The sequence below is a fragment of the Neophocaena asiaeorientalis genome, unplaced genomic scaffold (genome assembly GCF_003031525.2).
Source record: "Neophocaena asiaeorientalis asiaeorientalis breed wild unplaced genomic scaffold, Neophocaena_asiaeorientalis_V1.1 scaffold45, whole genome shotgun sequence".
Taxonomy (NCBI): domain Eukaryota; kingdom Metazoa; phylum Chordata; class Mammalia; order Artiodactyla; family Phocoenidae; genus Neophocaena; species Neophocaena asiaeorientalis.
Window position 1 is genome coordinate 8,387,131 of NW_020174642.1, and position 15,157 is coordinate 8,402,287.

The 15,157-nt window shown below is 47.8% G+C and overlaps 1 protein-coding gene across 1 annotated transcript in view; it reads right to left on the reverse strand.

The window, feature by feature from the left end:
• The window catches only part of DSCAM (DS cell adhesion molecule), a 737,093-nt gene that overhangs the window by 128,513 nt on the left and 593,423 nt on the right, over positions 1 to 15,157 (reverse strand). The window contains exons 16-17 of the mRNA XM_024758431.1: positions 11,904 to 12,071; positions 1,162 to 1,232 (exon numbers count right to left, since the gene is read on the reverse strand). Of these exons, the coding sequence (XP_024614199.1) occupies positions 1,162 to 1,232; positions 11,904 to 12,071 (239 nt within the window). The remainder of the gene's footprint in view (positions 1 to 1,161; positions 1,233 to 11,903; positions 12,072 to 15,157) is intronic.

Genomic DNA, 15,157 nt, shown 5'->3' on the forward strand with positions numbered 1-15,157 from the left:
TGCAGACGTTCTGACCCAGTAACAGCATTCTAGATAAAATGGAATTTGGGCTAAGGCAGTTGGCTCCAAGACCACATGAAGGGGGTGACTAATTCTCAAGCAGTTTCACCCACCACGTCAGTGACTTCAAGATCTCTGGGGCAGCACTGCCTAGTGTGCTGGTTTGTGATGAGCTTGGGCCAGAAAATCAATCAACACTGTTTCCTTCACCGAGAAAGTTTTGCTAAGAAGAACATGTCTGCCGGAGGAAACAGCACGCTGAATGGCGTGCTTGTTTGCATTGTGGCTCACGCTTTCTCTCCCAGCGGCTGGCAATGAGCCCTCAGCTCACCAGCAGCCAGTCTGCATCTGCTGGCCATGCTGGAGGGACCACTGCCTGGGATGGCAGCTGGCCCAGCGCCGCCCCCCTTCCCTGGGTGTGTGTGAGGCCACCGCTAGCTAGGGGCACAGCAAGGACCTCTGTCCTCCCTGCCACTTGGTGGGCTGTCTACCACACCATGATTTGCCATTTAGGAAAAGCGGTTAGGAAAAGTTTCCACTGGGATGAATGAACAAGTGCAGTCATGCACGTCCGTTTCCCGATTTGCGAGTGGAGAGCAGCGCTTAGGACACAATCACGATTCAAAGACTAAAAATAAGGCCCCCAAACTTCACTCTCTGTAGATACAGAAGTTGCTGTAAATGTATTCAAATGTGGATACAAATACTGGACTTTAATAAAAGGACTTTTAATCTAACTCTGCCACATAAAAGTTTCATATGCATAAATTTTCTGTACACCTGAAACTAACACAACATTGTAAATCAACCATACTCCAATAGAAAATAAAAATTAAAAAAAAAGACGGGCTTCCCTGGTGGCGCAGTGGTTGAGAGTCCACCTGCCGATGCAGGCGACACGGGTTCGTGTCCCGGTCCAGGAAGATACCACATGCCGTGGAGCGGCTGGGTCCGTGAGCCATGGCCACTGAGCCTGTGTGTCCAGAGCCTATGCACCGCAACGGGAGAGGCCACAGCAGTGAGAGGCCCGCGTACCACACACACAAAAAAAGTCATCACAAGGCATGATGCCTTGGCATCATAACACTTAACGACATGAGTGAAGTACTCTCCACCCTCCATGGAAAAAGTGCCAAGAAGACAAGTGTTTGCTGAGTTTACCTTCCAGGTGACCCTGATGCTCTGGGATGAGATGGGTTCCAGGCGAACTTCCTGAGGTGGGCCGTCGGGAGCTGTAAAGACCAAAACCCACAGACCGGTTAGAGACAGGTTCCAGAGCGAATAGGAACCCACACAGTAATACGCAGGCCCAGAAGACAGGCCACAGCAGCTTTAGTGGGAAAACCAATTTTGCAGAGTCACTGCATACAACGTTTACCTCGTGCTCACTCGCTCCTAGAAAAAATAGATGTCGTATTCTTCCTCACCTTGTCCTTGACAACTAGATGAATAAACTTCTCAAGTTAATAAACCCGTAAAACAGGAAGTTGTAAAACAATATTTCTTTGATAAAACTCTATAGTGGCTGCTGAAGACCCCTCTCCTTCCTTTGGAAGTTTTGTTTAGTGACGTGCATTGGGGCCCCTCAGGACGCTCAGAACTACTTAGGGAAGAGAGAAAAAGGCTTCTGAGTCTCTTTGATGGCTTTAGTTCTCTACACTTTCCAATGGGAAACTCTTATTAACCTGGGGCTGCAGCCACAGAGGACAGACACAGTGGAAGAGTGAAACAAAGCATGCAACTCACTCCAAACTATTTCCAGTGGTTGCAGGGGGGCCACTTACCTCCCAGGGACAGTCAACCACTAGGTACTAGGGACGTACCCTGTACTACGTACACAGCATGGAACTTAGAGAGAGGAGACATCCTTCTCCAGCAAGAGTCTGTAATCTAATCAGAACACCGGGCCGAGCACACAGAGAGGAAGATGTGGATACAACACAGTACATACTCAAGTGTCTTCGGAGAAATGGAAGCAGACAGTAACCCAGGGGTCAGCAGGGAGAGACCCCATTGGGTGATCACATATTGTCCAAAGGACAGTTTTTCAATCCCTGCTGAGCTACAAAAGGGCCATTTCTGTGGATGTGGAGATGCCAGGAGGACTGGAGATGAGAAATCAGGAATGGCGAACGGAAACCAACCTGAAGGGTTTGGAAGTGAGAGGAAGGGGAAAGAGAAGGGTCATTTTAGGGGAGATGCGAGAGCAAGGGAAACATGTTTTCTGTTTTTCAGAGAAAGAAGTTTTGAGTGACACCACAGTGCAGTTGCTAAGCTGGTGGCTGTTTGAGTCTTTCTGCCTGAGTTCAAATTCTTGCTCCCTCGCTTAGTAGCTGGGTGTTTTTTTCCAGGTTACTTCATTTTTCTGTGCCTCAGTTTCCTTCTCTGTATAATGGGACAATACAACTTATGTCAGGATTGTTATGAAAACAGTGTGCTCAGAACACATAAGCAGTAGTGATGATTTTTATTCTCACTGGGTGTTTTTACGGGGCAAGTTGGAGAAACAGCCAAAAGAAAAGTTACGCTCCAAGGGACAATGTCCCAGCAGAGAAGCGAGAGGACAGAAGCAGGAGGGGAGGTGGTGGGGAGCCTACTGGGGAGGGAAGGAAGGTGAGCGAAGACACAGGTATGCTTGCTGCTTGCACGGAGCAGGTTCAAACCTGATAGTCTCTCTTTTCACCAAAATCCTAAGGGGCAAAGTCAGGGGAGAGTAGAGGGCACCAGGAACGCAGTAGAGGCTTGCATTGTTGCAGTGGCCTGTGCAAAAGAGTGTGCCCTGCACGTGAGGGCACTGACCCACCGGCGGGGGGCATTTGACCGATGAGGATAGTGTGCGACGCAGCCAGCAGTCCGGTCCCATTGCGGGGCTCTACGAGACCACTGATGGCTGCAGGAGAAACGTCGCTGGGTGGATTGGGGATAAACAGTGACCACGGGAGAGAAGCAGTGGATGCTGGAATTGTTACTTAGTAGAGTAATAAAACCTGAGGGCTGCTCCCCCACAAGAAGGAAGAAAGGTTGGGGGTCAATGCCACAGTCGGGGCTGGTGGGACTGGGGGAGAATGGAAACATGAGGGTGCAAGAGAGGAAGCCGAATTTCCAGAAAAGACGATTCATTACATTTGAGAAGTATGAATTGTACTGAGGCGTCTGCTCAGCTGCTGGAAATGTTTACAAGAATCAGGGAAAGAGCCAGGTCAGCAGGCTGCTCCCTTCTGCCCGCCCTGCATCCGCAGTCTAGCGAAGCCCTCCCTGAAATCGATTCTCAATGTCTCTGCTCTCTGCTTTCCCTGTCTCTCTCCTCACTGGGGACATAGCCTCTGCCCCTGATACCCTGCGGCAGACCAGCATCTATGCCTGGCCCAGGTGTCAGTTTTGTTCCTAAACATTAATTCTGGTCTTCACTTTACCTCTTTTTTTTTTTTTTCTGGTATGCGGGCCTCTCACCGCTGCGGCCTCTCCCGTTGCGGAGCACAGGCTCCGGACGCGCAGGCTCAGCGGCCATGGCTCACGGGCCCAGCCTCTCCGCGCACGCGCGGGACGTGGAATCTTCCCGGACCAGGGGACATGGGCCCAGCTCACGCTTATATCTTCTCGCTCCTCACACTAACTTTGCCCCTCTCTGTGTCCTGCCTTCCTCTGCAGGTGTCTGTTCTGCACACCCCACCTCCACGCACCCTATGTCCCAGCCAGGCCCAATATCTCAGGGGAACCTAGACATACCTGCCCCCGGGCAGATCGGAGCCTGTCTTTTGCCTCCATCAGTTTCCTGCCCGTACCCACAAGCCCCCGCCTCAGCCTGGGGACAGTCTTTCCCTCTTTTCCCAACAGACTTGAAGCTGTGTGGCCTCAGGAACCCAGTCCAGAGAGTCCTTGCTTTGAAGGGTGAAGCAGTGCTGGGATGCTGAAGCTCAGAGCACACTTCTCCCTCCCCAGCAGGACACAGGGTAGTTAGTTTTCTAGGGGTCCTGCAGCCTCTTGGATTTATCGATTGTCCAGGTGAAAAGGCTGGGCTAGCACTGAAGCTAATTTCTGGAACAGTAACCCAGGGACAGGCTGGCATCCCGCTAACTGTGATCATTGTTTTGCGTCTGCACCACATTTCTGCTCACAGCGTCAAGCCCTTTATGCAGGAACATTTCGATAACAGATTCAAGGAAAGCACGTGGAACAGATTTCTCTCACACACCGAGAGTTCTGTGGTCAGCGAGAAGCCTGTGGTTCATCCATTAAAATCCTTGAAAAATTATGTTGAGGTCTGACGGCTATACTGATGCTTGATTATTTTAATTTAATTTTGCTAAATCACATTGAACAAGGAATCTGCTCATTAGAAATCGAAGGCACTGTTGGGGCCCCATCCATTCCACATCCTTTGGCCTTTGCTGCAGCCTTTTCAGGGGCATGGCAGGCAATAGTCACAGCCTTCATTTTCTCGTTGAGACATATTCATAATTATAAACAAAGGTACTAGGAGAGTGTTTGAAAAATGTCCTGATTCTATCAGAAAACATAAAGTGTGAACTGGGGACAGTTTGGTTTTTCAGTCTGGTCTGGTATTTTATGAAGGTCCCCGTGTAGTGATGGAGGGACAGTCCCTGACTCCAGGACAGACATGACTATTTGTAAGAACACAAAACCTTTTTTACTTAGCCTATAAATACTTCTGTGATTTGTTAGTAATTCATTGATTAGTCTGTTTGGTCTCTGAAGTGAATGCACTCAGACCTCCCCTCTCTTAAAAATAAAGTGATAGAAACTATATTAAAGACAGTGAGAGACTAAAAGAATGTAACCCCTATACTCACAATGGCACGGTGCCCAATATAATTAGGAAGAGTTTCTGTTTGGGTGCTGAAATTTCTACTCTAAGTTTCTGAAACATTATAAGACAAACCCTTTAAAAATGATATTAAAAATGAGTCTGCTTTGAGAATTTTAGTGCTTTCCTTACAACTCCTGAGCAGTAATTTTTTTTCATGGATCCTCATCTCATTGCAGAAGGACAATTTCTGTAAACTTAGAATCCAAGGCAGATTGAATTCCCAATGCTGACATGATTAAAGATCAACCACTAGGCCTCCATTGATTTAACTAAATTTGAAAATTGTGTTGACATTTGACATTTAAACATTTATTTAATGCTCTTGAATTGAAGCTGTACTATAAATAGAAAGCATGGTTTTTTCTTCTTTTTTTAAAGCAGAATATTTAGCATTTTTCCTGTGGGAAGAGAAGGCTAGAGGTAAGAATTAATGATGAATGTGATTTTCCCAAATACATAATTTCTGCATTTCTACAGAAGCCAAAACTATTCAGTCTGTAAAAGAATAATAAATGAAGACTATAATTTGCAGTTCCTAATTTTGTTTCTAGGCAAGGCAACTTCTACTAATTCTGTTTGGCTGAAAATACAGGGATGACAGACCCTTCCTAACTGTCAAACCCGAGACGGTCCTCTATCCTTTCCAAGCAGGGAAGGAACGCCAAGACTCAAGCCTCAACACTCCCCTCTGCCCGCAAATTATTCTCTCCGTGTATTGGTCTCCTGGCTTCACCCAGAGGCTTGGGGCTTAGTTGCTTATGGGGCTGTGATGAGCCACCCCAGTGGGAGGCACTCCCAAACTTCTATCTGATTCCTCCTGGGGAATTTACTGAGGGCCTACCGTGTGCCAGGTCCAAAATTGGGCAGAGAATGGGCAAAAATGGGCAAAAAAAGGGACTGACGGAAAACTTCATGATCTACAACCACAAGCTCGTCTCTGACAGAAGCAGTGTGGGGAATTCCCTGGCAGTCCAGTGGTTAGGACCAAGAGAGAGTTCAGCAAAAATCAAAATAAAACCAAGAACAGTTGACCCCTAGATGGGGAAAGGATGAATTCATTTAATGATTATTTATCAAATAAATAGCTTATTCATTTAAACTGTTATTTATTTAGCATCTGTTATGTGCCAAATGCTGTTCTGGGTGTCTGGGACACAGCAGTGAACAAAACAGACGACTATTCCTGCCTTTGTGGGAGGGACCAAAACTATAGGTCCTAACCAAAATAAATCAGCACATTATATGGTATGCTGACGGTATAGAGTCTATTTTCTAAAAAGGAGAGTGTGAAGGGAGGGAGGGGACCAAGCGTGCCTGAGCAGGTGTGGGGACTGACGTTTAAATGGCGGTGGGGGTCAGGGTAAGACTCATTGAGAAGATGCAACTGAGGAAAGACCTGACAGAAGTATGCGGCGGGGGGTGGGGTGGGGGAAGGACATTCCAAACCATTCCAGAATAATTCCAGAATATTTCAGAACATGCCAGGATAGCTGGCAGGAATACACGGAGCATGCATGAGGAACAGGAAAGGGGGCAGTGGTCCATTTAGGCTTAATTTCCAGCGTCTCTAAATGGACGCTGGAGCAGAACGACTATTACAGAAGCAGGCGGTTGAAGGCTCGGGTATCGGGCAATCTTGGTGCTCGGCCGGCAGACCCTGTGCAGTGGACTCTCTCCTTGAAGGGCACAGATGATGCCACACGGGGCGCCAGTGGGCCCCTCTATTCACGTGTCCATTGTGCGCCGATGCCTTTTATCCTTAAGCCCTCAGCACATCCCCTTGCCGCAGCCTCCAGCTCAGCACACAGGAAACTCTCCTTCTAGATCAGAGCTGCCTCTCTGAATGTGACGAGGGATGATGCACAGCCTGCATCCCGGACCCGAAGGAAGCCCACCAGCTCCCTGTGGTAAAACCCTTCGCTAATTCTGACCTTCCGTCTCCGATGCGTCTGAAAATTCAGCAGTTATTCAACACGGAATTTTGCCCCGCGTCACTGAACATTCACGTTCTAGGGGCGGAGTCATGGGTGAGGGTCAGCTGCGGACGTCACATGAGGATCAGTGTCAGAGAAACCTGGCCAGTCAGTGCTCTTCTGATCCATTAGGAGCTAATCTCCTTAATGCTTGACCTTGTCTCCACTTTCTCTCTCGACTTCTCCTCTCTGCGGGGGCTAAGGGTTGCTGAGGTGGGTCGGGAGGTGTGCTAGACATTGATCTGTGCTCCGGGGCTATCTCCCAAGGTCAAGTGTATCAGAGGGTCTGTTAATACGTTTGTGAGTCTCACTTGGAAATAACCACACTGTTGTGCACTTGGAGCCATGCTGTTTCGCAGCATTAGCTGAGGCTGCTACATGAGTGGCGGTGATTCCTTCTTCTCTCAGCTTTGCGATGGATGACACAACAGAAATCCAAACCTGAATTCCCATCGTGGCAAGACCCAAGTTAGGGATCTGGAAACTGTTTCTGTAAAGGGACAGATCCTAAAGATTTACGCTTGGGCTTCCCTGGTGGCTCAAGTGGTCGGGAGTCCGCCTGCCGATGCAGGGGACACGTGTTCGTGCCCCGGTCCGGGAAGATCCCACATGCCGCGGAGCGGCTGCACCCGTGAGCCATGGCCGCTGAGCCTGCGTGTCCGGAGCCTGTTGCTCCGCAACGCGAGAGGCCACAACAGTGAGAGACCCGCGTACCGCAAAAAAAAAAAAAAAAAAAAAAAAAAGATTTAGGCTTTGCAAGCTACATGCAGTGTCTGTGGCATATCCTTCTTCCTTTTTTTTTTTTCTTTTTATAACGCAAAAACTGTCCTTAGCATGAGTGTTGTAAGTGGAATTTACATGGGTTGTAGTTTGCTGAACGCTTAACTGCAAGAAGGACGGATGCTGGTTAATTGGGACCTATGGTTTGCCTAAAGGGTAACTGCTACCTCCCCAGCTCCAGCCGCTAGCCGGGATGCCTCCCGTGGTCCTAGTTAGAGCTCCGATGGGTGCACCTTCTCTCTCCTGCCTCCCTCTTTATCCGCCTTCCAGACCTGCCCTGTTGCCTTTCTCTACTTTTCTCTCTTCATGACGCCATTCAAAATTTCAGTGTGGTTTTAATCCTCCATATATTTTCCTCCCCCCCCCCCCCACACACACATACACACTGCTCATTGTGTGTATTTCTAAGACAGTCCTGTAAGGCAGGTTTAAGGACGTTTCATCCACATATACTGAGCCGTCTCCTTGTGTCAGACACACATGAGGGGTACAAACAGGAGTGGCCCATGGCCCCTTGGAGAAATGATGGCTCAAAGGCTGTTGTCAGAAAGAATTCTACTTGGTGCACTAACATCATCATGGAGACTGGAAAAGGCACCGCACTAGGGAAGATGTTTTGCCTGCTTTCAAAGGAAGAGTACAGAAAAGTAGGCGTAGACCTTGAAGGGCTTCCAGACAGGGGCAGGTGCAGCTCACACACAGAGGAGGGGCAGGAAGGGGGCTCATCGCTGATCTGGCCACAGGGAGTCCAGTGTAGCTTCAAGGTAGTGATAGGGTGGGGAAGACCCAGGCCTATACCTCACAGGCTCATTTCCTCAGCAGGTAGGCAGTGAGAGGCATCCTCAGGTGCCCTAGACTTGGGCACTGCATTACCATAAAAACGAGTGGGTCTACGGCTTCCAGAAGCTTCCATCTGGGGATTCTCACTGCTTAAACGATGACCTCATTTCTTCAGGGAAAGGGGGCAGTAAGGGCCAGAAAAAGTTCTCTTGAGGTGGCTTCGGCTCCCTAAAAGATGTGTCTTTGGGGATCCTCGCCAGGAGGTGGCAGAAACAATCTAGGCCCACCGCAGGCAGTGCTACAGAGGGTATCTTTGGTCAGGAGAGCTGCCCTCTGTTTTACGTGAGTCACACATAAAAAAATGACTTTTTGATTTCAGTCATGCAAACCTACACACCAAGACAAAGCCAAATTCTGCTTTGTGGCTTTCCTTTGCACAAGCCTGACCTTTCCTTGCATTCTCTCTTAGCTCATCTGAAGAGTAAATGACGGGCTGTGGTGCTGCCAGAAGCCAGCACCCAGGCGAAACCCCAAAGGCCAGCCCAGGGTCCAAGCAGGGGGCTCTGCATCCGTCTGTCTGCAGAGATGCCTGGAAGTGGGCTGCACAATGGTGACCAGTGACCAGGAGCGGCTGTTCACCTGGCCTCCCGGCTGGAGAGAGAAGCGCTGCCATGGCAACTGCCTGCTTCAGGGAGATCACAGAGGAAATGACAGAATAAGCAAGAGCAGCTGCATTGGTCATGGTGATGGGAAAAGCAGCACGAAATGCACCACCGGAAAAACATCGCTGCCTTGAGAAGGTTGTGGAGATGGACAGAGTCAGAAAAGTGGCTAAAAGGAAGGAGAAGGCTCAGCCCTGAGCCCAAATTTTCATTTCGGGGCAGCTTATTCTCCCTGAACCCCCAGCATGATGAAATTCCAGGAATTGGTGTGTTGTTTACATAAATATTTAAATAAGATTCTATTTTTGCAGGAGCCTAGTAACACTCATTTCCTACTTATTTCTGAGCAATGCAATGTACTTTCAGAGACTGGGATTTTGTTTTCAATTATCCAACATGTTTGCGGTGAAGAGGAGAAAGGCATCATTATGTGCATTTTGCTGATGAGAAATCATGCAGTTTCCGAGGGTTAAAAGTGGCTCGCCCTCAGACTGGAGCATAACGCTACCCTACCTCCCATCCTTGAAAACAGTTTTCAAGAACTGATGTGTTCTAGAGTTCTGCAGTTCGGGAAAAATAGTCAACGTTAACCTGCTTCCTCGAGGACCATGTTAATTGTGCACGGCAAGGGATTATATTTTTGCATTTGCTGTGATCCAGCAATCCTACTTCTTGGAATTTAACATAAAAAATAATGTTGCAAATGGGACAAGATACATCAGAAGCATGTTCATCACAGTAGTATTTATGATAACGAAAAACTGAAGAGAAATGCAAATCAAAACTGCAGTGAGGTACCACCTCACCTCAGCCAGAATGGCCACCATCCAAAAGTCTACAAACAATAAATGCTGGAGAGAGTGTGGAGAAAAGGGAACCCTTCTACAGTGTTGGTGGGAATGTAAACTGGTGCAGCTACTATGGAGAACAGTATGGAGGTTCCTCAAAATAACTAAAAATAGAGCTACCATATGATCCAGCAATCCCACTCCTGGGAATATATCTGGAAAAGATGAAAACTCTAATTCGAAAAGATACACCCCGGTGTTCATAGCAGCACTGTTCACAATAGCCAAGACATGGAACCAACCTAAATGTCCATCGACAGATGAATGGATAAAAAAGATGTGGTCTATATATATACACAATGGAATATTACTCAGCCACAGAAAAGAATGAAATAATGCCATTTGCAGCAACTTGGATGGACCTAGAGATTATCATACGAAGTGAAGTAAGTCAGACAGAGACAAATATGATATGATATCACTTACACGTGGAATCTAAAAAATGATACACATGAATTTATTTACAAAACAGGAACAGACACACAGACATAGAAAACAAACATGGTTACCAAAGAGGAAAGAGGGGGAGAGATAAATTAGGAGTTTGAGATTAACAGATACATACTACTATATGTAAAACAGATAAGCAATAAGGACCTACTGTATAGCACAGGGGACTATTCTCAATATCTTGTCATAAATTATAATGGAAAAGAATCTGAAAGAGAATATGTATATATATATATATATATATATATATACACACACACACACACACACACACGCCCACACACATATATGTATAACTGAATCACTTTGCTGTACACCTGAAACTAACACAACATTGTACATCAACTATACTTCAATTAAAAAATAAATAACCGACATACCTAAAAACGTGGGGTTTGCTAAAGAAATGGTGGAAGGTAGAATTACATATTGTAGGAAAGTCCTCAAGAGATACAGAAGACTGACATCTATGCGAAGTGCCATTAATGAAGGTAACAGAGAAGCAGGTGGTGGGAAGGGAGTCAAGAACAACCCCCGTTGAAAGATTCAGTGACCTCTTGTGGAAGCTTAGACATTTGGGGTGATCCCCCTACTCTTGGTGATTTTGGAGCTAGGGGTCTGAGACCAAGCTTCCACCTTCCCTGCAGCAGTAGGGACTAGCTGGTTAGCTCTGACTGGAGGCAGGAAAAGAAAAGCTAGGTTTGGGGCTGGACACTCTTTTGCCCCCAAAGGATGAGCCAGGCCATGGTTCCTTACCTTTCCTTCCCCAGAGAAGCCCTAGGGCAGCTTGCATCCTCCTGTCCTGCCAGGAGACGGGTTGGCAGGCAGCCTGCACTGACACTCCCTAACTGCTCAGTCCTCTGTGAACAGGTTATTGCCACCCCCGGCAACCACGAGTGAACCTCCCTGTTGAAGGGTGTGTGTCCCTGTGTGTCCGTGTGTGCATGTGTGGGTGAGCATGCACGCGTGTGTGTGTGATGAATAATTTAGTGTGTGATATCAACATATTCATAGGTAGCGCCAGGTGGTAGGATTGTGTGAGCTGTTCTGTCTTCAAAGAGCCTATCTCTACCTTCCATGTCTTCAACACAATAAGAAATACTTTGTAATAGGAAAAAAGCGCGACACTCTTGATGACAGAGATAGTGACATTTCTAGTCAGTCAAATAACCCGTGCCTCCGTCTCCCCCCTCCCCACCCAGAGAATATTCTTGCCATTTCCTAGTTAAGGGATCCCCCGTCCCCTGACTGCACAGCCACCTGAGCAAGACACAGGCTCACGGCTCTCCTGCCCATCTGGATTCCACGCAACCAGACAAAGGGATTGTAAGAACAGCGTGGTTCTTTAAATCTCACCAGCTTGTTAGCCTCATAGGGCTTTCTTTTAAATCTTAGGTGTGAGAACCTTGACCTAGGTCCTGTTTGAAGAGCACTGCCTTCAAAGTAGGCGGCAGAGAGCCGTCTGTGTTTTTGATGGGGCGCAGAGCTATGCAGAGCAGTCATCAAAACTGTGATCCTGCATTAACCACCTGAGTCCCGCGGGCCAGCTCCCAGCCCCTGGGCCCCCGCTGGTCAGACATACCTGCCTCGTCCGCGGTGATGGACAGCTCGTTGCTGGGCTCACTCTTGCCAATCCGGTTCTTGGCGTACATTCGGATGCTGTAGGTGGAGGAAGGGTGGATGTCAATGATGGTGGCCGAGTTCAGCTGAGGGGAAACATCTTTGGTTCTCTGAGCAGAATCCCAGGAGTCTTTGGGGTTTTGTTTTTCAAAAAAGAAGAGATAGAGATGTGAGTTTTTTCCCTCTGCCTTTGAAAGTTCCCAAGTAGGAATTTAAAAAAAAACAAAACAAAACAAAAAAAGGAAGAAGAAAAGAAAAAAAAGTGATAACTCAAAGTGAATTCTTAATGCAATGCTGCCCATGTTCCCACGGGCTGGCCGTCAAAGGGGGTGTGACACCACACACCCGTTACCCACACTGAGGGGGACGGAGGCTGTGGGCAGCTGGGCCCAGGGAGTTTTGTCCAAGGCAACACAACAGACCTCCTGGCAGAAATCGCAGAGGAAAATAGAAGTGGGGGGAGCTCATGCCAGTAAAGTGAAAAACAGCTACTTTCAAGCACTCATTGTACAAGATAATAAAAGAAAGCACAGTTGGGACAACCTTCCACCCAAAAGAAAAAAAAAAATCTCTGGTTCTAAAAGGTATTTGAAAGCCAGCAAAGCCTTTAGCCACGTCAGACCCCTTGTTCTCCAAAAGGAGAGTGGTAAAAAACACATAAAAATACATAAAAACTCATCTCACTCACTCTCCAGCATGAATACTGGTTATCAAACGTACTTCTCAATTCTAATTTTTGAAATCATTTTGTCTCCAATCCTTTATTGTAGGAATTATTTTTCAACCACAGCTAATTTGAAAGGCAGCATATGCCTCATACAAAGAGTTACCGTTAAATCCATGACAGGGGTGCACCTGCTGGCTTTAGAGCTTCAACCCATGATGAGCACGTCAACAAGTGTTTCTTATTTCAGAAAGAGTTTGGGCAGGTGCTGCTCAGGGGTGGGGGTCAAGAGATGATGTTGGGTGTGGAAGAACCAAGATGCCCCTGAGATGGTGGCAGAGAGGATGCTTGTATACTCTCACCCTCCCACCCCACCCCAGGATCCCCTTGCACTTGCTCCCCTGTGCTCATCACACTTGTAAGAATTTCACTGAGAGTCTGTGTTCCCTCTTGGATTCTAAGTCCCATAAGGGCATGGTCCACACTGGCCCTGTTCACTGCTGCAACCCCAGTGCTCACACAGAGCTCGACAAATAATAAACGCATGTTTCATAGATGAATAAATAAATGGCAGACATACAGACCTCTGGGCCCTCGGAATGACCCCACTCCCTTTCCACATTAATGATGACCATGGAAGTTCAGAGGGGCTGCTCTGTTCAAAGGTCATCATAAGGGCAAGAGGTTGTCTGGACTTGCAGAAGGAATACGTAGCTCCAAGTATGACTTTGAGTGCTCTCACGTAACAGGGAATGGAGCCTAATGGAAACTAACAACTAATAATCCAACTAAAAGCAAAAGTACCATTTGAGTCCAGATGACTGAAGATGGAAGAAAGTGACATAAAAAGAGAAGATGCTGTGGAATAACGAACGGTGGAAGAACAGAAGGATAGGATTCAATAGAGGACACATGACAGGAGGAAAGTCCATACCAATGGAATCTCGTATAAATAGGAGTCTTGTCCCACAAAGAGAAAGCCAGGCCTTCTGGAGAAGACGCTTGAGACAACAGAGAGGAACCCCAGGCACTGCAAGATGCAGAGACAGTTGCTCACCAGCCCCAGGAGGAACCTGCCACTTGCAGGCGTTGACGGTCCTGCCCAGGCCATTATGGAGGCTTCTGCAACTGACTGAGCTATGGAGACGGGCCATCCTCCCCAAGGGCGTGTCTGAGACGTGGCTGAGAGCCTGCAGAGAGGTAGTGATGGCTACCGCCCACCTCGTCCTCTTGCCAAGGAAGTCGTGTGAATAGCCTGTGGGGAGTGACCAAGGCAGGGGTCTCAGGCAGGAAGTGAGTGGTCCTTGGAGAACAGGCTCTGTTTTCAGCTTCTTTTCTTACAATGGTTAGACTTTGAAAGAAAAAGATGATGCCCATGATCACGACTCATGACTGAAGGGTAGATTGTTTGGCTAAAGATGAAAAGGTTGAGAAAGAGAAAGAATGGGTTATCCCGAAGTGTTTAAAAGTAACTGAATGAAGAAGAAGAAAGTCTAGTTAAATCTCCAAACACACTCTAGCAAGTGATATGGCATCAAAAGAAGAATACAAACAGGGCACTGGCTACCCAGGAGAAGAGCCTGGAAAGGGACTAAAAAATGCTACATCTGATCTCAGATGCTGATGTGCAAACGGGCAGGTCACGGATTAGGAAGGAAATGTGCTTGAGAATACAACACCGGGCATTAGAAACAGTCCCAGCGAGATCCTGACACTTGGGAAAATGAAACTGCAGATTGAGATACGAATAAAACTAGCAAGAATATACCGTAGGTGAAATAAAGAAACTTCTTAGGAGGAGGAAGTCACAAGCAGAAAGGCAACACCTGGACATCCGAGAGCCGGAGGGTGCAAGCACGGACGGGGAGAGCAGGGCGAGGAATAAGATGGCTGTGAGGACTGACTACAGGTCTCCTTACCCAGTGAAGGAAGGGGGGGGTGTGGTTTCTAGACACAGCGAGCACATGTAGCATTGAGGAAGGTTTATAAGTCACACGAAGAAGATCGTTTACTGGGCATCTTTACCGCAGTGTGGGCTGGGTTAAAGGGACTCGCAGGGGATGCTGAGGTTCCCGGCACCTAGTAAGAGTGGTGAGCATCTCCCTATCGGGGCCAGGAGGGCCAAAGGAGAGGAACCGAGTTTCTGGGGGTATAGACAGGGCTGAAACCTCAGAATAGGGCCCCTGACGGAAGCTGTGCACACAGAACAGTGATTCCGCAGGAATCTTCTGAATTGTCCTCTGTGTCTGCCACTGGGCCCCCCAACTGGGAGTCAGAGGGAAGGGTAATCTGAACTGTGAGCCACGGAGCTCAGCCTTGGGGAGAAGAGCAGACACTGGGTTTGTGGCGGAAGTCAAGGCAGCGGTCGGAGAAAAGCCAGCAGCAGGGGGAACTCAGGCGCTGGCGTAGCATCTGCTCTCTGGGCGCTGCTCTAGGCATTTTACAAAGGTGACTTCTGCAGTTCCCAAATCTGTGGGTACATCAGAAACGCCTCAGTGCTTTCTGACAACTGTGCTTTCAGACACACGCAATCAGAATCTCTGGGGGGTGGT